The 23,117-nt window shown below is 41.5% G+C and overlaps 1 protein-coding gene across 1 annotated transcript in view; it reads left to right on the top strand.

Moving 5' to 3' along the window:
* Window positions 1-20,239, top strand: part of LOC119729839 (polycystin-1-like) — a 41,042-nt gene extending 20,803 nt beyond the window's left edge. Inside the window, exons 15-28 of the mRNA XM_038202632.1 lie at window positions 386-610; window positions 1,014-1,139; window positions 1,765-1,873; window positions 2,522-2,686; window positions 3,274-3,350; window positions 4,005-4,256; window positions 4,684-4,777; window positions 5,517-6,085; window positions 7,499-7,732; window positions 8,351-8,437; window positions 11,416-11,594; window positions 12,182-14,036; window positions 16,028-16,178; window positions 17,341-20,239. Of these exons, the coding sequence (XP_038058560.1) occupies window positions 386-610; window positions 1,014-1,139; window positions 1,765-1,873; window positions 2,522-2,686; window positions 3,274-3,350; window positions 4,005-4,256; window positions 4,684-4,777; window positions 5,517-6,085; window positions 7,499-7,732; window positions 8,351-8,437; window positions 11,416-11,594; window positions 12,182-14,036; window positions 16,028-16,178; window positions 17,341-18,779 (5,562 nt within the window). The 3' untranslated portion in view covers window positions 18,780-20,239. The remainder of the gene's footprint in view (window positions 1-385; window positions 611-1,013; window positions 1,140-1,764; window positions 1,874-2,521; window positions 2,687-3,273; window positions 3,351-4,004; window positions 4,257-4,683; window positions 4,778-5,516; window positions 6,086-7,498; window positions 7,733-8,350; window positions 8,438-11,415; window positions 11,595-12,181; window positions 14,037-16,027; window positions 16,179-17,340) is intronic.
* Window positions 20,240-23,117: the final 2,878 nt, after the last annotated feature.

Here is a 23,117-nt window from a genome sequence, read left to right as displayed (position 1 = left end):
GATAAAATAAACCTGTCTCAAACCAAATTCTACTTTGACCAGAGTTATGCACTCCAAATGTTATTTGGTTCGGTGTCACTCTGGGGCACCAATCTGATATGGGTTCAGGGCATTCTTACAATGTCTTGAATTTTAATTGTGTGGTTTCCTCATTACATATTTATTTACATGCAGCGCAAATAATTTATTGCGCATTTCAACTCTGAACAGTCAAGTTTTATTTGGAAAATGCTATTTGGTCTGTTGACATTAGAATGTTTATGATGGTGTACCGTGGGAATTTGATATTAATCACACCACCTTCTTCTCTCAGCCAAACCAAGAGGATAAAACATTGAGAGTTATTTTACCCGCACTTTGCTTTTATTGTAAACTTTCCAACCAGGTGCTACCACCGCCTGAGTCCCAGCTGACAGCCGAGCTGTCTGCCCTCAGACGAGGCAACGCTAGCACCCTGGACCTGTACCTGGAGAAGGCTGACACCCAGTCGGCTACCAAGCTCATCAATACCCTCGCCACCATACTCAATGAGGAGACAGTACAACCAGAAGACGGTGGAGACAGTGAAGATACCGGTGGAGATGCAGATTGGCTGATGCAAAAGAAAGAAGTGAGTTGCACAAAGGGTTTGCGGTGGGGGGGGGTGTGGGAGGGGGAATGGGTGAGGTCCCCCTTCTACCAGAACTACCCCCTCCCTTCCCAGAACCCCCCCCCCCCCCCAAACAAAAGATGGTTAAGTCAATATTAATAATAATAATTACACGATTTATAGCGCGCAACATTATGCCGTTAATTTTATGTATCTAATTTTCATCACATCACAATGACGTCAGTGAATCTTATATTTTTTGTTCCATCGTAAAGAAAAAGAAGGGTAATAATATTTGGTAATAAAAGACTTAGAAGAAATAGGTCGGTTATTTTACTCTAATTCATTAATTTATAACACAATTTGAACAAGAAGAGGATTTTATGAGGTAATCTTAGCTAAACTTGTAACTTCTCTGTTTCAGCTGAGGTCCAAATTAGTGGAGAAACTAACGCAAGTGAGTGTGTTGAATCTGGATTCCACCAAGCAGACATCAGCTGCTATCACACAGGCCATCAACAAGCCTAATGAGGTTACACCAGGCACTCAGGTAGGCCCAAACCTTGACTTCTCCTTTATTCACAGCCATGGGCGTCGTGAGGAGGATGGGGGTGACAAGGGTGGGGGGTAGTCTGAGTATCACCCGTTATCCACGGAGCCCAGTCTCCTGTCTAACGTCTGATATATCTAAGCATGTGTGACGTCATTTCATTCCAAAATCAGGGCTAAGATTGTGATTGGTCAATTTCGATGCCGCGTTTTTGTAAAACAACAACGTGTACAAAAATGCTACTCATCGTGGGCATGATATTTACGCACGCGGGGAGCTTGAATTGTGCGCCTATAGAAGGCGCCTGCTGATTGGTCAGTTTCTCAAGGCCTCAAACACAGAAACAGTTTCTCCAAGCATATGATGTCCACTCCCTACCCCCCTCCCCCCCCCCCCCCCCCCCCCCAGCCTGTGAGTGCTTTGCCTATCTCGAATAAAAATCCTTGTCACACCCAGGTAGGCTCAAAAAGTAGACCGATCCATTAGGCCTCGCCCATCGCGCATGAAGGTTTGTGTGTATGGTGTATTTGAATGTACATGGCCTCTAGCTGCCTGCTGTGCTCCCAAGGGAAGTGCTTCATGACCTCAGCACTTACTTACCTTTGGTACAATTTTACAACCTCAGATGCTAGCGGCTGATTCTTATTTGGAGATGGTCGACGTCTTGAAGGAAGAATCCCGAGAGGGAACCAGCATTGACGTCATTGAAGATGCATCCAGATACTTCTACTCAGGTCAGCATTTTTACGCTCCTCGCTTACTTACATTCATTTTGTGTTCATATTTCCGTAAAATATTTTAGAAAAATAGTGAACAAATTTTAATTTGAACAAAAAAGTGAAATGGAGCAGGGATTGAACCTTCTACTGGTGCCGTTCCGGTGTTCTACCAACTGAGCTATCCAGCCCAATGTTAGCGGTTCCCATTTTGTCAATGTCTTCGTGCAAGGAGCACTAGTCAAAAGCCATAAACCCATATATGCCATGTAGCCAGGGATCACGCCCAAAGTCACAATGCTGGCAACATTAGCTGCAAACCGGGAAATAGCAAACAGGCAACACTCAAAGAGGATACAGCATTTTATTCGAAATTTTTCAAAGAGGATTCATTTGTCTTGCAAGAGGCAATAAGATAACTGTTAGAAACAACCGTGTTACACTGGAGTTCCAAAATATTGTTTTCAGTGACTAAGTCAACCTATATAGAAAGGTATTATTTTATCATTGTGTACACTCAATTGACTGCACTCGACTATAACAATTGATATTTCAACATAAAGCTGAAACTTTAATGCACTCTATAAAAATCTTCGGATTATTAATTTTGTTCCCTGCTACTCTGGAATGCTAGTATAAAACAGGTGTAACCTATTTCATTTCCAGGAGCTTCGAGCCTGCTAAGGGCTGCAGCTACCCAGGTGCAGTCATTCTATGACCTGCTGGACAGCCATCCAGATGACTGGGATGCATTCTGGACAGCTGAGGGGGCTGCCCTCAGTAACATCACCTATCCGGAGAGCGTAGCGCTGACACTGACAACAAGTTCAGGTGATGCTTGTTTGGCTCTTCGGATTGAGGCCCAATTTTGTAGAGCTGCCGAACAGACAATTTAAAAGAAAAATTTTGCTGAGCAAAACCGAGCTGAGAACCATTTACAGACAGTATACACCATATGGTAATTTGGTTGGTATTCCAGTTTTCGCTGAATAAATATTGTTTGTGCTAATTTTGATTGTGCTTAGTCTGAGTGTCATCCGTTTAATGGAGTCCACAAGCTCTGCAACAATGTCTGATATATGTGCGCATGCGATTTTTTTGTGACCCCGCACCAGCCAATCGGAGACGACTTTAGAAATTGTGACTTTACTTCGAGACAAATTTTGGCCTTACGTATTGATTGGACAATTGGCTGCCATGTTTTTGTAATACAACATCGGGTTACCGAAGACCCGATAGAAGGCGCCCGCTGAATGGTCAGAATCTCAAGGTCAAGATGCAGTCTTGTTTTGCATAAGTAATCGCCGAATCTGCACAAATATCATTTCCACTTGCTGGAATAAATTCATGGACTTTATTCCATGGGAATAAAGAATCCAAATTTCATCAAGTTTTATTTTTTTGCTGGACATTAACAGATGCTGTAGTGGATTTAAGTGTTCCAGATATTGATGTCATAGAACAGGAGCCGTGGGTGCCATTCCAGCTCAGAGAGGTATGTAAGATCTAAAGTTTTATCGTTTGCCCATTTCAAACTTAGTTCCAGAGTCCAACCCAGGCGCAAATCCAGAGGTGGGGGGGGGGGGTTGGGGGTTGAAAAAAAAACCTGCTCTGACCCCCCCCCCCAAAAAAAAAATTATAACAAATAAGTGCATCAGTAACAATGTCCTGCTTCACCAATATGTCCGCAACAATCGACCCAAAAAAATCTGACGGGCCCTTCCCCCCCCCCCGCAAAAATTCCTGGATCCGCACCTGCAACCAAGAAGTATTAAGAGCAACTCGGGTAAACTGGAATCAATTTCGATTTCAGACAGATGAACTTTATGTATTAGTTTTGCATTGACTAGACTGTAGTGTCATTCTGTACAACCGCAACAGTCAATCTGAACCTCCACAGGTCCCTGCTGTATTAGATAGCAATTTCTTTGTTGAGAAAATAAAAAAAAATGGAATAAACTTTAACTGAAAGATTACCCTCTAGATTCAATATGAGGTTTAGCCATTCATCAACATAATATCACAAGCAGTGAACACCCAAGTGCTGTCAGAATGCCATTTGACTTCCAAGCTTGTTGGGGTTGGCTGGCTAGTTTGAATCCGATTTGTACTGCAAGCAATCAGTGTTTTTGTGGTGGAATTTTCGCAGAGTCGCAACGTTACCCAGAAGGTCTTTGCCATCATTGAGGAGGTCTCTAACACCATCCTAAGCAGTAAGGTCCCCGGTGAGCAGGCTACGGTCATCCAGACTGGCCCCATGACACTCATACTGCGCCAGGAGAACCTTAGGGAACCTGGGATCAGGTTCTTCCAGACATCGGACGGGACGTGGTTTAAGATTCCTGGAGAGGCGATGGAGGAGATTGCTGGCATGTACGGGCAGGAGAGCATTAGTGCTCAGGTAAGGACAGCATATGTGAACCAATCCGACAAAATAAAACACAAGTGCTGCTTTTGGTATGAACAATTTAATTACCCCGTGCTCTTCCAAAAAAAAATTATTTTTTTTTGTTTCCTCCTAACAAATTTTCAATTTTATGTTTTGTTTTAACAAAAATTTACTTTATTTGGATTTGGGGAGTCTGCAACACTCTGAAAAAGGGCAACGTTACTTGGATTGTGCGGGCGAAAAGTTTGACATAAATGCATTAAAAGATATTTACTTGTTACTCAGGCAAGTGATATCATATCTTGAGAAGATGAATTAAATGAACAATTCCATAACAATTCATTTCACAATTGCCGTGAATTGTGACCATCTCCATTTCATTTTCTCAGTTAGTATTCCTGTCATTAACTAACCATTCATCTTTTCTTGTACCTTGTAGGCTGTTAGTATGTCCGAGAACCCTTACTCGTGGCATCTGAGCGCTTCCGACATCAAGACATCAGTTATCGGACTCAGCCTAAAAGATGACAATGGTAAGTATGATCATTGTAGATCAGAATCCCCAAGGTTTTTAGGGAAATATTAGATACTTTTATTGTAAAATGGATATTTGAGCTACAAATTGTAATTCAGTCATCCAGCAGTGTTGTAGACAGGGCACCTGTTTTGGATCACAAATAAATCACAAGTTAATTCACAAGTCCACTAACGTTACCAGGAATGCCTTTGTCACACTTCACTTGAATAGCTTGCGAGTTGACTTGGGACTGGAGGACTTGTGATTGACTTGTGATTGACTTGTGATGGACTTGTGATGACTCGTGATGACTCGTGATGACTTGTGATGACTTGTGATTGACTTGTGATTGACTTGTGATTGACTTGCGATGACTTGTGATTGACTTGTGATTGACTTGTGATTGACTTGTGATTGACTTGTGATGACTCGTGATGACTCGTGATGACTTGTGATGACTTGTGATTGACTTGTGATTGACTTGTGATTGACTTGCGATGACTTGTGATTGACTTGTGATGACTTGTGATTGACTTGTGATTGACTTGCGATGACTTGTGATTGACTTGTGATTGACTTGTAATGAATTGTGATTGACTTGTGATGACCTATGATGACTTGTGACCACTTGCGATGACTTGTGATCCAATTAGAACTCAAGTATCTGGACTACAACACTGCCATGCAGTGACACCAGAAAGCTGTTAAGCTATCTAACGTCATGAATGTTGGTATTATCATCATGTTGATTACAGGTGATGAGTTGATAGTCACCGATCTCTCCTCCAATATTGAGATGCTGATCCCCCGAGGAGGCGACAGCACCATCCGCTTTGAGTCCATGACCGCCTCCTCCACCGAGCGCCTCTATCTCCACTTCAATCTCACCGACACTCACAGCTCCCTGCACATTGACATTCACCTGGCTGACAAGGCGGGGCAGGACACGCCCACAGACACGCCCCTTGAGGCAGTTCTCCGCTACGGCTTCTACCCGACTCCTGACGAGTACGATCTCAAGATGACCTTACCCATCCCCGACGAAGACTTGTACTCCTCCAGCTACAACACAACGTGGAACATCACCACAAACCCTTATACTTGGTTCATTCCTGAGAACAGGCTCTATGCCGTCGGGGCTTACTACCTCAGCGTTAGACCCCTCAGTAACCCAGCGGATCCTGGCTCGGTGTCGGGAGGTGTCAATGCGACAGGTGGAACGACAACTGAAGAGGTCAAGGTGGATGTCAACGTTCAGATATACTCAGCCAGATGCATGTACTGGTCCCCTGTCTATGAACAATGGTTCCCACATGGTTGTGAGGTAAATTAGTAATAAAAATAAAGTGTTTTTTGTAATATATAAAGTGCATGTATCACACTTTGGTGCTCAAGGCACTACATCTTTTGTTACACCTGCTCAATGAAACAATCCAAAGACAATCTCAGCTCCCTGGGGAGCTTGATGCTTCCAGTTGGGTGCAAGGTAGCTAAAATCAATCGCAATAACCATATCTACCCTCACAGGTACCCATTTACTCCTGGGTGGAGAGAAGCAATGAGTGACAAAGTGCCTTGCCCAAGGGCACACGCACCACAACCATGGGCGTCGCGAGGGGGGGGCAAGGGGGGGCACTTGCCCCCCCCTGGAAAAGCAAAAAAAAAAAAAAAAAAAAGGAAGAAAAAAAAAGGAAAGAAAAGAAAAGAAAAAGAGGCGCGAAGACAAAGTGGTGTAAATTTAATGAGTTGGGGGGGGGGGCAAAATGTCCCTGCCCCCTTCTAAAACTGATAAATCGAGAATGTGTTGAGAAGTACAAGCATTTTTAGGCAAAAATTATTTTTGCCCCCCTCTAGAAAAAATCCTGGCGACGCCCATGACCACAACCCCAGGCTAAAATCAAACCCACAACCAACAGAATTACCCGCGGACGCATGAGTTCAATGCTCCAGACCACGAGGCTACGTCACTCCAATTAAGGCCCTCTGCAGAAAAGTACATTCATCCATTTGTTACAACCAATGTCCCATCCCACTTTGGCCTTATACCTTACAGGGTTTCTCACAGTATGCTTGTGACCAAGTTTTACAGAGCCTCTGCTTTCAATTGATATCTGTAAGAGACAAAAACTTGTGATCAAATTACGCACTATTTGATTGATACAGAGGAAGGGTTTGTTTGAAACAACTGCGTTAAATGAACAACCCTCAAAAGTCAAAATTACATTTTCCAAGCCCTAAGGCCAAAAAAAAAGTCTCCGGTTTCTGGTATGCGCGCCCGTCGCCATGCGCGTCGGCAAAATGAAAAAGTTTTTTTTTCAATGAAAGATGATGTCTCAAAACCGCCAAACTCACTGGTTAGACTGGAATCCTGCTGCTGCACAATTTTAACGTGTTTTTAGATGGGGTTATGATCGAGAATAAGCTTTATGTGGCCTCTCTGGACTCCCATATATTTGCACTAAGTTTAGTCGGGCATTATTTGCAGTCATCAGGCGACATTTGAAGCAAAAAAGTCAGGTAAAAAAAAAAAAAAAAAGTCGCGTCGCCGCACCACTTTTTGGACAAGCTCCATACCAGAAACCGGAGACTTTTTTTTTTTGCCTAAATGTTAGGTTTTCAAGATTTCTTGTGTCTTTCAGCAAGGCTATTTCATCAAAATCTTACCTTTAATAAAGAAACGTGCAGATAAGAAGCTCTCCTGATGAATATCTCCTCCGCATGTGTGGTTTGCCTTCAGGTTGGGTCTCTCACCACGGCATCCTTCACCCACTGCCTCTGCGATCATCTCTCCTCCTTCGGTGGCAGTTTCTTCGTCCCGCCGAACCGTCAGATAGTTGTCGTTGAGGAGGAGCCGGAGATTGCGGAAGTCACAAGAACATTCATCGTCTTGTACGTCTTGGGAGGAGCCGTGGGAGCATTCCTCATTTCGCTGGCATGTGCGTTCAAAGCTGACTGGAGATTCTTTAAAAAGGTCGGTCATCACACTGGAGAAAATTTAACGGATTGGAAATGTATTTTTTAAGTATTGGTGTAACATGTTTGCTGTATGGAAGGATTTTTTTCAGAATCACCCTGTACTGAAGTCTCTTTTGGAGTTAATATCTGTGGTTCTGAAAAACAGTTCAACTCGACATAAGATGGAATGTGCGTCGGGGTGATGTAAATTCAATATAAGGTTTTGTCCGAGTCCCACCCGAGTGATTTTTTGTCACTCTCACTCGGGAGGTAACACGCTGAGAAAACAGTGTTGATATGTCAAAGAAGGGCAAAACCTGATATTCAATTTACATTATCCTGATGCAAGTTCCATCCTACGAATAGTTTCATTGCGGTACCTGCTGCTACACAGTGGTAAAACGTCTGCAAAAGAACCCTTGTGGGTTTGAGTCTCATCTGAGTGATTTTTCTCACTTTTTTTCTGAGTGATTTTTCGAGGGGGGGGGGGGGGACCACACTGAGTATACAGTGTCCATGCGTCGGTGAAGGGCAAAACCTAATACTGAGTGTTTGAACAATATTTTTGGGGTTGGTAGAGCATTAGTTATCCATTGTAATCTCCATTATGATCCTAATCTATTTGTTTGAACAGTTGTTCAGTGACCTGGAAATGGAACAGTCTTGTTACATAGTAACATTCTTTACCGGGATGGATCTCAGCTCTGGAACAACAGCAAAAGTAAGTCTTGGGGTGTTTTTTTTGGGGGGGAGGGCACCTTATTGAAAAAAAAAATAGTCATGGTTCATTATACACGAATTAGACTGAGTCGTTCAGTTTTTAATTTCCTATTTAGTACTAAAAAGTTTTAAAAATGTAAAATTTCCTAGAGAGAAGAAAACGAAAAATGAGAGAGATGCAAAGTGAGATGTTGAAAACCTATTTAGTCAGTTAACCTCCACCTGTGAAGTCTTGCTATTGTTTCACTGCTCAATTATTTTGCAGGAATGGAGCAATGGAGAAATCCCCTCTCCATTATTTTGGAAGGCAACGTCTCCACCGCTCCATTCGTATAAAATAATGGAGCGGAAAACGAGCTAAGGAGACAGAGGCACTTGAATAGAAAAAAAATACTAATCCTCTTACAACAACATTTACCAATTTTGTAATATAACACCTCCATTAATATCAGCTTCTTTTTCTTTTTTTTGGATTCTGTTGTTTTTCTTGGCTTACTTCATTCAAATAAGAAGCATTGTTTACACATTTTAAAATACATGCACCAATAATAAATGACGATAAAATTCCTTAACGGTACTTGTAAGAACATTTGTTTGTAAACATGCCATGTATCAAATGTAAGCAAATCTGACAGTACGCATTTTTATATTTCCAAGCGCTTGCAGATTTTTTTAACAGTGATTTTTGATAATCATTTAAGGCAGATTTGAAACGTCTTTTTTAGATAATTCTTAAAACACCGTAATTTTATGTTATACAATGTTTTCACAAATCATGCAGTCCGTATATCTCTACCAAAATGTACATGTAAACAGCATATCTTAGAGGTTTATATTCAGTGTCAGTGTTATGTTCCTTGTCGCGATCATCACGATGCATCGTAGTAGTCCAAGTCGATGAGATAGTAGTCCCAGTGGATGAAATGGACCTTTTCTTTCCTGTCTCCTCCTCTGTGGGTATGCCTTGTACAGTTTCCCTTGCGTTTGAGTGCGTCACTAGTACATTTGTATCCTCTCACTGCATTGGACCTGTGTCCAGTAACTTCGCAGATTAATTGCTCATCAACCTCGTTGTCGTACATTCAAGTTGCTGCACTTGCTCGGAGTGAATGATTTGTGCGATGTCCCGGAATACCTGCAGCTTTGCACAAATCTGACACGACACAGGAAAGTTTGTGATGCCCCAGTTGCCGTGCAGTGTACCACACATTGCCCTTACGGTTAGCCAGAAGTCTAAGGTAGAAGGTGTCTGTTGCTTGTTGGGCTGGTCAATGCTGAAGGTACTTTACATACAGTCTCACAATGCAGCGGGACGGATTGGCTTTGTTTTCGTGAGTGTCTACAACGTTGGGCTTTATTTTGCGGTGTTTTAGCCCTCCTTGATTTGCCTTGGAGACATCTTCGGCATAGTATAGAAACTTCCCACCATCCTTGTCTGTGTGAACGGACAGCTGCGAATTGCGGTGTCGCAAATTCCTGTGTTCTTGATCCCCTCGCAGTGCAAAGTTCAGTCCAATGAGGTAAATCAGTGTGTTCAGCAATTAATTGTGTCAGGTTATTGCTGCCCAGAACACCAGTTGTTCACATCAGTACCTCCTCATCCAGGGTTATCACCTCGGCTTGCTTAGGTTGATTACCAAAACCCTCCCTAGCACGATCCTTCATCAGTCTGTCCATTGTATTCTTGATCTGTAAGAAGTCAGGATCTTGCAGTCATTTGTAGGCCTTGTTCATGATGTCGAAATAAAGCTGGAGACAAATTACAAGTTCATGCAGTGTAGTTCCTGGGAACTTCTCATTGCTTGTTTCTTTATGTCACACAGAATTCGTGTGACGGAATAATTCAGTTCATCCTTAGTCATATCCTCAAGACAGACATTGATCAATTGTTCAATGTTGGGCGGTTGTTGGCTCGCTCGTTGCACTGACCTTGCCACTGACGATAGAGTCCGACTGCCCACTTCTTCTTCATAGTGTTATCCGAAAGTCCGTAAAAAGATCAGAATCACACATTTATGTTTTGGGTTCAAAAATCAGATACAAGGTTAAACTAATGAAATGTAAGAGGGCTTTATTAAGATTTGACAGATTGGAAAGAGTTGAATCTAGAAATCTTACACCAAGAACTGTTAATATGCAAAACATAAACTAATGTTTCTGAAAAAAAAGACATTGAGTGGTTTTGTAGCTGGGGTTTTTTCTGTGCAAAAATCTGAAGGATGAGGGTTTTTTTGTAATTATATAATTTAGAGAATTTTGTAACTACGAAATGGTCGACATTGACTATTTCTCACTTGAAGAACTTTTTTCCAAAACTTTTTGGATGCAAGAGTTTAATAAAAACAACTCACTGAATGAAATTAACTGAATAACAAAGTTGAGCGAAAAAAATAGTTCTCATTTTCTGGGAAATTAAAAACCTTCTTGTGCTCCTCGTTTCCTTTCGGAGTCTCAAAACGGTCAGTTTGATTGACTTTTTCCTCCAGGGCAAGCGAGGCTGCCAGAAGCTCATCGTCAGATATATCAGAAACTATCGGCTGATATGTACAGTTTTCTAGTTTAACTTGGGATGGATGTTGTAAGGCCAATGCATCAGCCACGGCATCGTCAGTGTTATGCTCATCACTGTCTTGTGACTAAAATTCATTCTGTGTTTAAGAATAGATATACTCCACGCCATGTTGATACAGTATCCCACTTACGACCGAACACGGCTCCATATGCACAATCGCTTATACACCGCAGTGACTGCATTTCAAAATTATGTATCAACAAATCTCTTGTCTTTCTACTAAACAAAGTCGCTCCGTTTGTGCAAAATAATGGAGCGCTAGAAACGATAGGGGGACGTCACAGGTAGAGGTTAAGTCGGTTAATACCCTCGGTAGCGCGCCATTCTTACCCACAAATGGCGTGTACCTTAGGCATTATCCTCTACTTATCTCACTTTGTCTTATATCTCATTTTTCCTTCTTGCAGGTGTGTCTGTGCTTACATGGTACGTTGGCTACTTCGGAACCCATGGAGATGGCCAATCAAGACAACACTTCCTTCAAAGGCAGTTGCGTGGACTCGTTCCTCGTGACAATGCCTACCGACGTGGGTAGAGTGGAGGGGATAACAGTATGGCACGGTGGCCAGGGATACAGTCCACAGTGGTCAGTTGGAGAACATTCCTTAACCATCTAAAAATTCAAAGCAGTGAATTCAGTATTGGGTCTTACCTTTCACCAAGCACCGTATACTCAGAATCGTCAAACGGCTTGAATGAAAAATTCACAACAGCAAAACCTAACACTGAATTAATGTCTCTCTGACACAAAATAATAATTAATGAAGCGCAGAAAATCGCAGAAAGATCCACCTCCAATAGAATAATTCCAATAGAAACTTAAGTTAATACAAAAACAATTCAAAACTAAAAGTGTGTTCGTGTACAACACAAGCTGTTTCGTCTGTTTCTGAAATGGCTCTGTGACGTGATGACAAAATGTTTCATCAAAATATTCAATCATACCCAACATTTAGAATTGCCATGACTCTTTTGCATTTAGCTCTGTCTTAGTTCAAATATGAATTAAAGTTTAGGAGATTCAGTATTGTTTAGTTTACGATCGAATTACTTTCTGACTTGTTTTTAAATACGTAACAAAAATATTGGAAAGAATATTCACGTTTGTCTTCATAGAACGATTGGTTCGACATGTCATGCTGAAAATGTACCTTTTTCCTTTGACATTTTTAGGCACCTGAGCCGAGTTCTGGTGCAAAGTTACGTAACCGGTGACAAAGCTTACTTCCTCTGCAACCACGTCCTAAAGTCTGCCAATGATCCAGTCTTCTTCAAAGCGTCAACGCCCAAGCAGCTTGCCAAGCATCATCATCTCTTCATGACCACACCAAGCTACCGTCCTCTCACAAAACATATCTCAGTGTGGAATATGGTCAGCAGGCCTGTGATTTCCCAGGTCACTCACGCCCAGCGAGTGGCCTCTTTCTTCTGTCCCTTGTTCCTGTCCATGGCAGTTGTGACCTTAGTGAAAGGGTTTCTGGAGCCTGGACAGGAGGAGCCCTCAGATGGAACCATCTCCTTGAGTCTAGACATGACTAGTATTATGGCCGGAGTAGCAGCAGGAGTAGTAGTGCTTCTTGTCTATTATCTCCTTGTCTTTCTCTTCAATACCATCAGACCTCGTCTCAAAGTGAAGAAAGTAGACGAAGCACAAGTGACTGAAGAATCATCTCCGAATGTGGCTGCCAAGGATGTAAGGAGGAGAACCAAAGGAAGGCAACAGAAGTCGCCAATGCAGCCAGAGGACATCAAAGTGGAGGTTTCTGAGACAAAGGATAAAAGAGTTCAAAATCTCGGGGCTCTGTCAATCAAAAATAAGCGGGACCAAGAAGAAAAGAAAGACACAAAACAAGTCACTTCTGCTCTTGCGGCATCCGTCGACATCCCCAAGGTGTTATCCAATTCCAGTTGGTCGGAGGACTGGTCGGATTACAGTGAGAACTTTGAGGATCCTAGCGAGGATTTACCTTACAACATCAATCAGAATGCAAAGCGGCACTCGAATGAGTACCTGAATGAAGGTGAATCCCTTGAGGAGAGCATCAACCAAAATGCTAATCCATCAACGGAGAGCAGTGAAGATGATTCAAGTCCTCGTCCTTCAAATCCTATGCCCCTCCAGCTTCCTTGTAAAAACAGTAGGGGGCACTTCAGATGGTCTCTATCCAGGCATAGTCACAAAGCCAGCTTAAAGGATACTGTTGGTGAACCTGATGCTCAAGATGGTGTTCATAGGTTTGACTACGGAGGCGGAAATGGCAAACATGTGATGCAGGATCTCAACCCGAATTGGAATCGGAATGCTCTAACAGATGAAGGTCTTTCTGAGCTAGGAGGCAGCAAACAGCATCCAGGTAAATCAGGAAGGGTATCCGTTCTGAAGGAGAGAGAACTTCCAAAGAGTAGCCAGGACAAGAATGTTAAAGGGATTTCTCAAAGACAAGAAAAGAGATGCTTCAGTGGATGTGGCGAGAGAAACATTCTGCCATGGTGGACCTCCATCATCCTGTGGATTGTAAATTGGATCTTGATCGGAGGATCAGCTGCTTTGACTGCCTTCCTCACCTTAGACTACACAGCTCAGAAGGCCATCAACTGGCTTCTGCCTGTTGGGATCGCCTTGGCACAAAACCTGCTGCTTCTGCAACCCATCCTAGCATTCCTAAACGCCATCTTCAGGTCAGTGTTCCTGAAGCCTGACTGCCTCACCCAGGCATCGATCTCATTTGAGTCAACCACCTCGAGCTTTCAACACAAGGCCCCTCCTGACCTAGACACCGAGGCGAAAACTGAAACCAAGTCGTCACGTCTGCTCAGAAACCATCGTTTGAGAAAACTTCAAACTTCTATCCGTCCTAAAGCCAGATTACTGAAAGGTGTCAAGAAGCATGTTCCCGCGTGGCTGTTCCTTGTTCTAGTTATCTACCTTGCCCATGGAAAGAGAACCATTGATGAATTCCAAACGACTTCAACAACAAAAAATATGTTTGTTAAAGGAGCAGAGCATGGGACACCGTCCTTTCATCAGGTATTACTCATATTTTAAACTTTTTTATTTGTCTTAGTGTCTATTTCTGAGCCAATCAATGAAAATTTGACAAATCTAATTCCATATAAGGTTTTTACACAAGTGAAAGGGGATGAATCTAGTTTATTCTAAAATATTCTACAATTTATAGGTTAGCACATTTTCTCAGATCAGCGGATTTTCTTCTTCTTTTTTTTCTTCTTTTTTTTACAGCTTTTGTAAGCCATTAAAAATTGAAAAACAGTGCTCAGAGAGTCTTGTAAAGTTTGAATTTTCTTTTTGTTGTGAATTACCAGTTGCATGCCTGAATGCAATTATTCTTAAAAGGTGTGCCAAGTTGAAAAACCTTTTAAGGTGAAGATGATGGTCGGTAAACTCAAATTTTATTGGCCAAACATTTTACTTGATCCCAGTTATCAGGGAAAATTAAATTATCAGGGCCAATTAATTCACCGAAGTATTAAAGAATCAATGTGATCCTGTGAAAGGGGGAAAAGTTCACCTGTGATACAGAAATTAAGAGACACTGTCATGATCAATTCAGCTGACAGCCAAAGACGGTTTCTCGTGACTGAAAAATGGAATGCAAATGAAGTGAAACCTTTTCAAAATAAAAAAAAAAAACACAAATGGTTTGAAGTGGACTTGTCCCAATGGTAAAGTCTCAGTGTTTCTAGAGCATAGAAACAGTTTTCGCTCTCAATCCTTGTTTTGTTATAAGGCTGCAAATCAAAACTGATGGTTGATTTCTGTAAACTGACTGTACCTGATGACCAATGACATTGGATCTCTTTTTTTTTTCTCTCTGAGTCTCTCCTCTGAATTGCCGAGAGTATGGTCCATTCAAATCAGCATCATTCTCATTTTCTTCAGATGTTGCTACAATGCCGACTCATTCAGAAAGCACTTAACAAATTTCTGGACAGATTTTTTTTTAATGCTTGCTAGTGTAAATCGCTCGTGAAAACACTCCATTAAGATGTTGGACTCTCGTAATTTGCAGTGTCACATCCTTTCAAAACTGATTGAATGGCTGAGCTATTTGTCCGCCCCAGTTTACCTGAAAGCGTCTGAGGTCTCAGTAACAAAACAGAGACACCATGCATCTATTTAAGAGATGAAGGTTTAAGTGTAATGCTGAATTATCTGCCGGTACAATATAACTCAATATTGACCAAAGGGGAGCTTGAAGCAACTATTTATAACATGGAATCTGCTTTAGGGGATGTAGAAAAAAATATATATTTCTTAATATAAACACAGTGTACCCAAAAAAGTGCAACATTATGAAAACAAATAATTACCGGGTAAAACTGTTTAATGGGTTTTTTTTCTTCAATGAAATTATATATTACATTCAAGCCTGACTATTTCTCAATCCACTCCTTTTTATCCAATTACATTTGGGTCCCTAGATCCAGAAATACAATCAATTAAGTGAAAGGGTGTAAGTTTTACTTGGGCCACTCTCACCTGTGATGTCACCAACTTCAGTGCCTATTCAACGGTTAACCAATATTCAGCATGTCCAGGTGTCTGTCAATATTGCCCCACACACATGGCAACCGGCGCGGCATAACCCATTCCTTACTAGTACATGTATTTGGATTTTTGACCAAATATGGTGAAATTGATGGTGTGTTTTTATTTGACTTATGCTGAGCAAAATGCTCTAAATCCTTTAGAAGAGTGAATGAAATATTCAACAATGTAGCTACTCTTTTATTTTGTGTACTTAACTACAACAATTGTAAGAAATTAAGGAAAAGCCACAAAGTAATATTTCCTTTGAAAAAGTGAAAAATCAGGTTTCCCAACTTCATGGACGGTCAGCGCGTCTCTGTTGTCAGCGTATTCCAATGTAGCTGCAATTATCAAAGGCTCAGACAATAGCCTTAGTCAAGAGATTTGAATGGAGCAGCCGAAGTCGCTTAAGCCACAATAACTTGAACCAGACGTACCGTTTACTGGACTTCATTTGCTGTTTTCAGGTGCACAAGGCAGATCAGTTCTGGCAGTGGGCCCGGGAGACACTCCTTCCTGGTCTTGAACCTGTCATGAATGCGGAGAGGAACCACGAACATCTGAAGCTGCTTGGCACTCCCCAGCTCCGACAGCTGAGGGTGAACAGAACACTGGCAGGTATGATCAAGTGCCATTATAGGCTCTTCAAGTTGCACGCTGTAGCAGACGGCACAGTGACTTCTTGACAACTCTTGAGAGTACAACGGGAATGGGCACAATGCATTCAAGCACTTGTTTGTGTGCATTATTGTGCAAAGAAGATGCACACAAAAGTATCTTTGCATAAACACAAGGCGTGCAGTTGTAATGCGTTCAGGACCCGACTAAGTGTCTCATTGTATCTGAGATAGGGGTACTTGTGCACAGAGTATGTTGATCATAAACCATGCTAGACAATAAAAAATACATCAGAGGCAAAGTTTAAAGTGGATCTGAATTTTCTGATTTGATCTTATTATTGTATTGCACCATGAGCGTCATTTTTGGCGGATACCCGGCATGTTATAACTTGCCGTTATTATTATTTTTTTTTTAAAAAATGTCTTTTATTTCTGTCCATCATATCTTTTAATAGAATTAATAGACCTCAGGCATGCAACTTTTCCTCGGATCAGCTGATTTCCTCTTTTTTCACTTCCAATGTGTGCCATTGAAAATAGAAAAACGCTGTACAAAGTCTGGGAAAGATTTGAATTTCCTCTTTTTTTGTGACTTCCCAGTTGCATGCCTGAGACCTGAGAAATTGAAATACTAGGGTAATAATAAAAAGTTCAACTGTTGTTTTGTCGAAGTAGACCTGAGAAGAGGTTAATGTTAATTTCAAGTTGTGTTTTTACATAGTCCTGCTTGCTGGAAAAAAGCCAGCTTATTATCCTGTGATCATGGCATGGGCGTCGCCAGAATTTTTTCTAGAGGGGGGCAAAAAACAAATTTGCAAAAAAATGCTTGTATTTCTCAACACATTCTCGATTTATCAGTTTTAGAGGGGGGCAGGGACATTTTGCCCCCCTCCCAACTCATTAAATTTACACCACTTTGTCTTCGCGCCTCTTTTTCTTTTCTTTTCTTTTCTGTTCTTTTTCTTCCTTTTTTTTTTTTTTTTTTTTTTTTTTTTTGCTTTGCCCCCCCCTTGCCCCCCCCTTGCCCCCCCCCCCTCGCGACGCCCATGCCTGTGATTGACTGAGTAAGTGACTTACAGATTTAGTGACTGACTGAGTCATTGACAATAAGTAATGCCCTAAACTGAGGCTTTTGTTTCCCAATCCATCCCTTTACCCAGACGCATGTCGAGACACCATCTCTGGAGACGTCCCACTGAGCTCATCAACTCCATGTAGCTCCTCTTACACATCAGACATTGAGGACACAGCTCAGTACCTCAGCTCATGGCAACCTACTGACAACGACGTCTCTCCTGCCCTCCAGCCGGCAGGATATCGCTTCTACAACCAAGAGGAGCTGCAGAATGCTCCCTTTACAGGTAAGTATGCGACCTATCATGGAGGAGGCTATGCCGCTGAGTTGGCGGGAGGCTATGCAGAAGCAGTCCAGATGATCCAAACTCTAGAAGCCGAGGAGTGGATCGACGGATACACCCGAGCAATATTTGTGGAGTTTCTTCTCTTCAATGCCCAGCTTAATCTGACAAGCGTTGTGAGACTTGTCGCCGAGGTTCTGCCAACCGGATATCAGGAGCCAGTGGTTCTTGTTGGAGTAGTCGGTGTCGGAGGGGATTCAGGCTGGGCTGGCACGGTGTATATTGCTTGTATTGGACTTTTAGGCGTAGCTGTTTATAGCATGATGTTTACGGAAGCTCACTGTATGCTTAGATGGGGTAGGACCTACTACACCTCTCTCAGACATCTTGTGGGCTTGCTCAATTTCATCACCGCCGCAGTAGCCGTCGCCATCTTAGCTTATCAGTGGATGGTCTCCGGTGCAGCAACAGTCACCAACCCTTCCTTCGGAGCATTTATTGACTCCCAGAGTGTAACGTGCTACGCTTCTTTGTCAAGTGCCCTAGTGGTCTTCACAGCCATGATGAAAGTGTTGTTTCAGCTGCATTGCAACGAGCGGATGGCGCTCATTCTCCAAGCCTGCGAAGCATCCTTCCTGCAGGTTTTAAAGTCCTTGCCAGTATTTGTAGCCACGGTGATGGCTTTTGTGTTCTCTGGATGGGCCCTGTATAGCGGACACATTAAGAGCTTTCATAGTTTACCCGGGAGTGCTGTGGGTCTCATCAATTTCTATCTGGGAGGGCTATCCATAGAAGCCAACCAACAGAAGACACTACCTGTCTTTTTGATTATGCTTGTCACCTTTGTCGGGTTCATCGGGCTACTGACTTTCACTGTCGTCATCCTACAGACGTACAAGTCAGCTCGATTCCACAAGATCCTGTCTCACTTTGTTCACAGCGGTTGCCTCACGAGGTACGTCCGCACTCTTAAAAGCCGCCTTCTCGTCCAGAGGACACACCGCAAGATGCAAGTCAGGAGGTACGTTGTCTTGCGACAGTCGAGGTGTCTTAGGAACCGGCAGCCTGTGTTTGTGCCAACATTAGCTATGACTCGGATAGAGGAGCGTGTTGAGAGGCTGCTACAGAAGTCTGAGGAAGATAATGAGATTCTCTTTGATGATCAAAGAAAGCTTGTCAGAACTGTCATTCGTGAGTATGCTCTGCTGAAAGCTCTGAAGAGAACAGCCTCGGTTAAATGAATACTGCAAATTTCTTCACAAACTTAAAATATGCCCATTTGTATTACAAGTAAAGTTGTATCATTGTACATAAATCATTTCTCTTGAAAAAAAAAAATTACCCCAAAATACAATTCACATTTTGGGGACTGAAGTGTATGTTATAGACCTAATAGGTAATTATTAATTTTGATTAAAACAACGCCATGTGTTGCTGTGAACAAAAAAAAAATTGCTAAATGTCTTTGTTTAGCATAAAAATGTCTGAAGTTCACGTAATGGTTTGTATACTTGCAGACCTATCAATATTATTTTCAAAATTCCATCCCAGTTTCCTTAGAAAAGAGATGTCAGTCCTCTTAGGGTCAAGGTTCCTTTTTTAGAATTAAGAGAAGAACATGTACATTAAGCAGATAAGAAAATGTAGATTAAAAGTTGACTTCAGCTTGTGTACTTGCTGTTCATGTAAAAACAAAACTTTATGGAAATTTCCAACTTACTGTTCCTGCACTCCCCGTTGCCTTGAAGCTGTTGTTGTTCAGATATTTCACTTATCAATTTCGGTAATGGTTTGAATAATGTAATGGGTTTTTTTTTAAGGTTGGTTCAGTGTAGTTGGCATGTAAGACCGCCCTCTACTTTTGAGCTCAACACTCAATATCTGTTTGATTTATTTCCCCTGATTTTGTGGAAAATGACACTCGCAAATCATCCACAAAGAGAAGAAGTTTATGGTGACTCAAGATAGACAATAGAAAGAAAATTCATACAAAAAAATGCTCAGTTTGTTCAAATTTGTTCAGTAATCAAATTAATTTCCACCAATTAAGAACAACTACAGAAATATAGAACTAGCTGATTAGCAATGTATTCCTACTTACAAAATTACTTTAAAGGACTCTATTAATCACGTCTCAAATGTTTTTCTGTTATTAAAAATCACTGTAAGATTATTGATGTCTACAAAACTTACTGTTGATTTTATTGCTAATGTGTTTCAAATTGTTATACTTCAGATTTATCAATTTAAAAAGGCAGTGTACATAAATGTTGACCATTATGAATTTTCAATTTTTGAGGCTTTTGTACAATTGTTGGCACTTCATTTCATGTTAATCAACCTGATTTTTATTTTATGCTCTTCATGGCAAACAGTTTGTAGCAAATAATGTTTGACTTGTAATTTGAGTTGCTCTGGTTTATGGTTAGATGGTTTTATTGTTAATAATTATGAAAAGAATACTTTTTTCCCCCTTTTCAAAAATAAGGTACCATGACATTTGATGAATTTGAAGTTAAAGTTGAAAATTTTGTTACAATGAAATCTAGTTTTGAATTTGTCATTATCTACAGAATGCCTTCATAACTAAAGTGTGGTTTACTGAAGATTTGATACCTGATTGTAATCAATAATTTGATATAAAGCGATGGATTGATCGGTCAATAAATGAGCAGTTAATAATAAAGCAATCTTTCAGACATATCGATTGTCATCAATTAATCAAACTTGTTTGTTAACAAACCAACTCAGTCACTGATGAGGAGTCAGGTTGGTGTAGCGGTACTTCCTCGCCTTCCACCGCTATGACCCGGGTTTCGAATCCCGCCTGGGCCAATATGTGGATTGGGTTTCCAGGCCCTACCAGATTCCGGGGGTTTTCCCCAGAATATTCTTCTGGGGTTTTCTTACCACACCTCAAACTATGATTTCTTGACATTGTCTTCTCTTTAGTGGGCCCCATGGGAGAGCGGTAGATTACCCAGTTAAAAAATAAGAGTGAAATAAATAAATAGATGTTTATTACCAGGAACGAACAGACGAACGCGCATTATTTTATGCCATTATTTCATTCCTTCACAAATCATTCACCTGATCTCATTTCATCAAATTTTTCACCAATCCAACGGTGATTGTGCGAAAATGAGGCATCTTTTAACCTTTCGGCTGACACCATTTCGAGTTGACAATTAACTCAAGTTGTGATCGCACCGCCTTCTTGAGACACGCGATATCGAAGTTTTGGAAAAACAAGGCAAAAAAAAAACCGCCATCCTTTTAACATCAGCGCACAGATGAAACCCGACTCGGAATTCCTTCCTTTTCGAAGCCGGGGTCCCTGTTGTATATCACCGCTTACGGTTATTAGTGCGTACACTCATTAAGGGCCAGTTATCGAATATCGGTGTGTATGACGCGCGAAGGGCTTACACCTGACTGACTGATGATAGGCGGTATATCACATCTGAAGTCCTGCCTCGCACCGACTGCCACTCGAGCGGCACCCTTCCAAAAGAGGCAAAAGTAATAACGAATTGTTCTCTCGTAAAATGCGTGTAATTGAACATCGATCTATTTACCGCTGTCCTGGTGAATTTTGTGTTTTTGTGTAGTGTGCCGGCAGCGAAAGTGTGCGCCGGAATGCCCTAGTATAGATCTGCCATGTTTCGTCATCATTAGCCTAGCCGTGAAACATTTTGCGTGAAGAGCATTGCACTTATTGCCTTTTAAGGTACAATGTGCACATCTTATAATGGTACAAAGCGATTTTCTAAGGAAATGTCGCACTCAGTTAGTCCGGTTTGAGAAAAAAAATGTCTATCTGACCGTAACATTAAGTACACTCCGAAAATTGTGTTTAGCAATGAAACACACTCTAACTATCACTTGTAAACATGTTTAGAAGCCAAACATTACTAGTCATGCAAATTCCTAAACATCAGTGACAGTTGCTACACATACCTATCCATCAATACTTTAAACATGTTTAGCACTAAAGCACGTTTACAAAGTAAGGGCTAAACGATACGTTTACCAAAAACAATGATAATTTGGGGAGGTTTTCATGTTATCTGTTTGCGATTTCATGTATAAGTTCTTAACCTAGGACTTTGAAAATCTGTTCCTTTTTTTTTTTCCTGCCTGTGGTTTATACTACTCTGTAAATTCCAAAGAGTGAAATTGAGAGTGGAATGTTTTAGAGTGAAAACTCACTCTCATTTTCAATTGAAATAGTCTGAAAAAAAAGAACCACCTCAGATGAGGCTCGAGTGAAAACTCGATCTTTACGATTGAAGGAATTTCACTCTTAAACGTCTAGTCCCTAGTTTCCGACTGTGTGATTGAATCTTCACTCGAAAGAGTGAATTTTCACTCTGGGGAATTTGGAGAGTAGTCATGGTTTTATGACATACGTACGAGGATCATCTCCGTTGGACTACCGTTTGTTATTGCTGTTTGAACTTTTCCAATTTTATGAAACCTTTTAGTTTTAGTTTTTAATTATTTGTTACAAGTCCCTACCCTTTACATCCTTCGTTGCCGTTTAATATCGTTGCCGTTGAAGAGCTTCCAAGTTCAATTAGCTCCTTGTGATATTCCGTGTGCATTGTTGAAACCAAACAGCGAAGATTTATGAAGCATTTAAAAGCCCCCTTCCCAAGTCTCCCCCCTCTCTATCCCCCCCTCCCACTCCCTATGCCACTCCCCGAGAAATGGGTCATAGACATAAGGAGGGCCGCGTTGGTATGGTTGATGTCAAGCAACCTTTGGCATCGTAAGGTTTGGTCTCAAAGTAATTGTGAACCACTGTCCTCTCGACCCATGATTCAGCGTGGTACACTCGATTACAAACCGCCCTGTGACATGTACGTCATAGAAGGAGCGTTAAAAAAACCTGGAGGGGAATCGATACGCCCGAATCGGAGGGCTAAAATGGATGGGACCATCATCGATCACTCTAACACCCGAGGACCATCCACCGAGACGCCAGACGGGCCCTGCAATTGCATTACAACCCTGTCAATCACTCAACGAATATAGATACCTAAACAGTAGAAAGACAAAACCACGCCGGTGCCTCGGAGAGACATCACCGATCCTCGGGGGCCTGAATGGTGGAGAAAATTGAATCGGTGGGAATGGCAAGGTTTCTTTTTTAATTCATAAATCATTTTGTCACCACGAAGTTACACACGTGAAATTAGGTCATCGTTAATCGCACTTCGTGACGTATTACCGTATGACAGTTTTTGAAGCAGGTTGATTTTGCTGGATGAAGTGACGTAAAAACGGGTTCAAAGCTTAAATAGATCACATGACTCAAAATGAGGTTCACAAGTGTGATGATGTTGCGTCAGTAAAAGACGTCATAAACCTTTAATATTTTAAAGGTTCTTGTATTAAAATTGAGGCGAGTGTTATATGGTCCGTGCGATGCTTTTTTCTTAGAAACTCATTTCGTGCACCTTTCTACTCTTAAATGTATGAAAACTATTGGATATCCCATTTTGTTAAGTTTATTGAAAAGTGCACTTCTTTAAACATTAAAAAATGTCCATGCTTTTCCGGACAACTGAGGC

This window comes from Patiria miniata, unplaced genomic scaffold (assembly GCF_015706575.1).
Source record: "Patiria miniata isolate m_02_andy unplaced genomic scaffold, ASM1570657v1 HiC_scaffold_21, whole genome shotgun sequence".
Taxonomy (NCBI): domain Eukaryota; kingdom Metazoa; phylum Echinodermata; class Asteroidea; order Valvatida; family Asterinidae; genus Patiria; species Patiria miniata.
The sequence above is the reverse complement of the archived record's forward strand: the minus strand, read 5'-3'. Positions and strand labels throughout refer to the sequence as shown.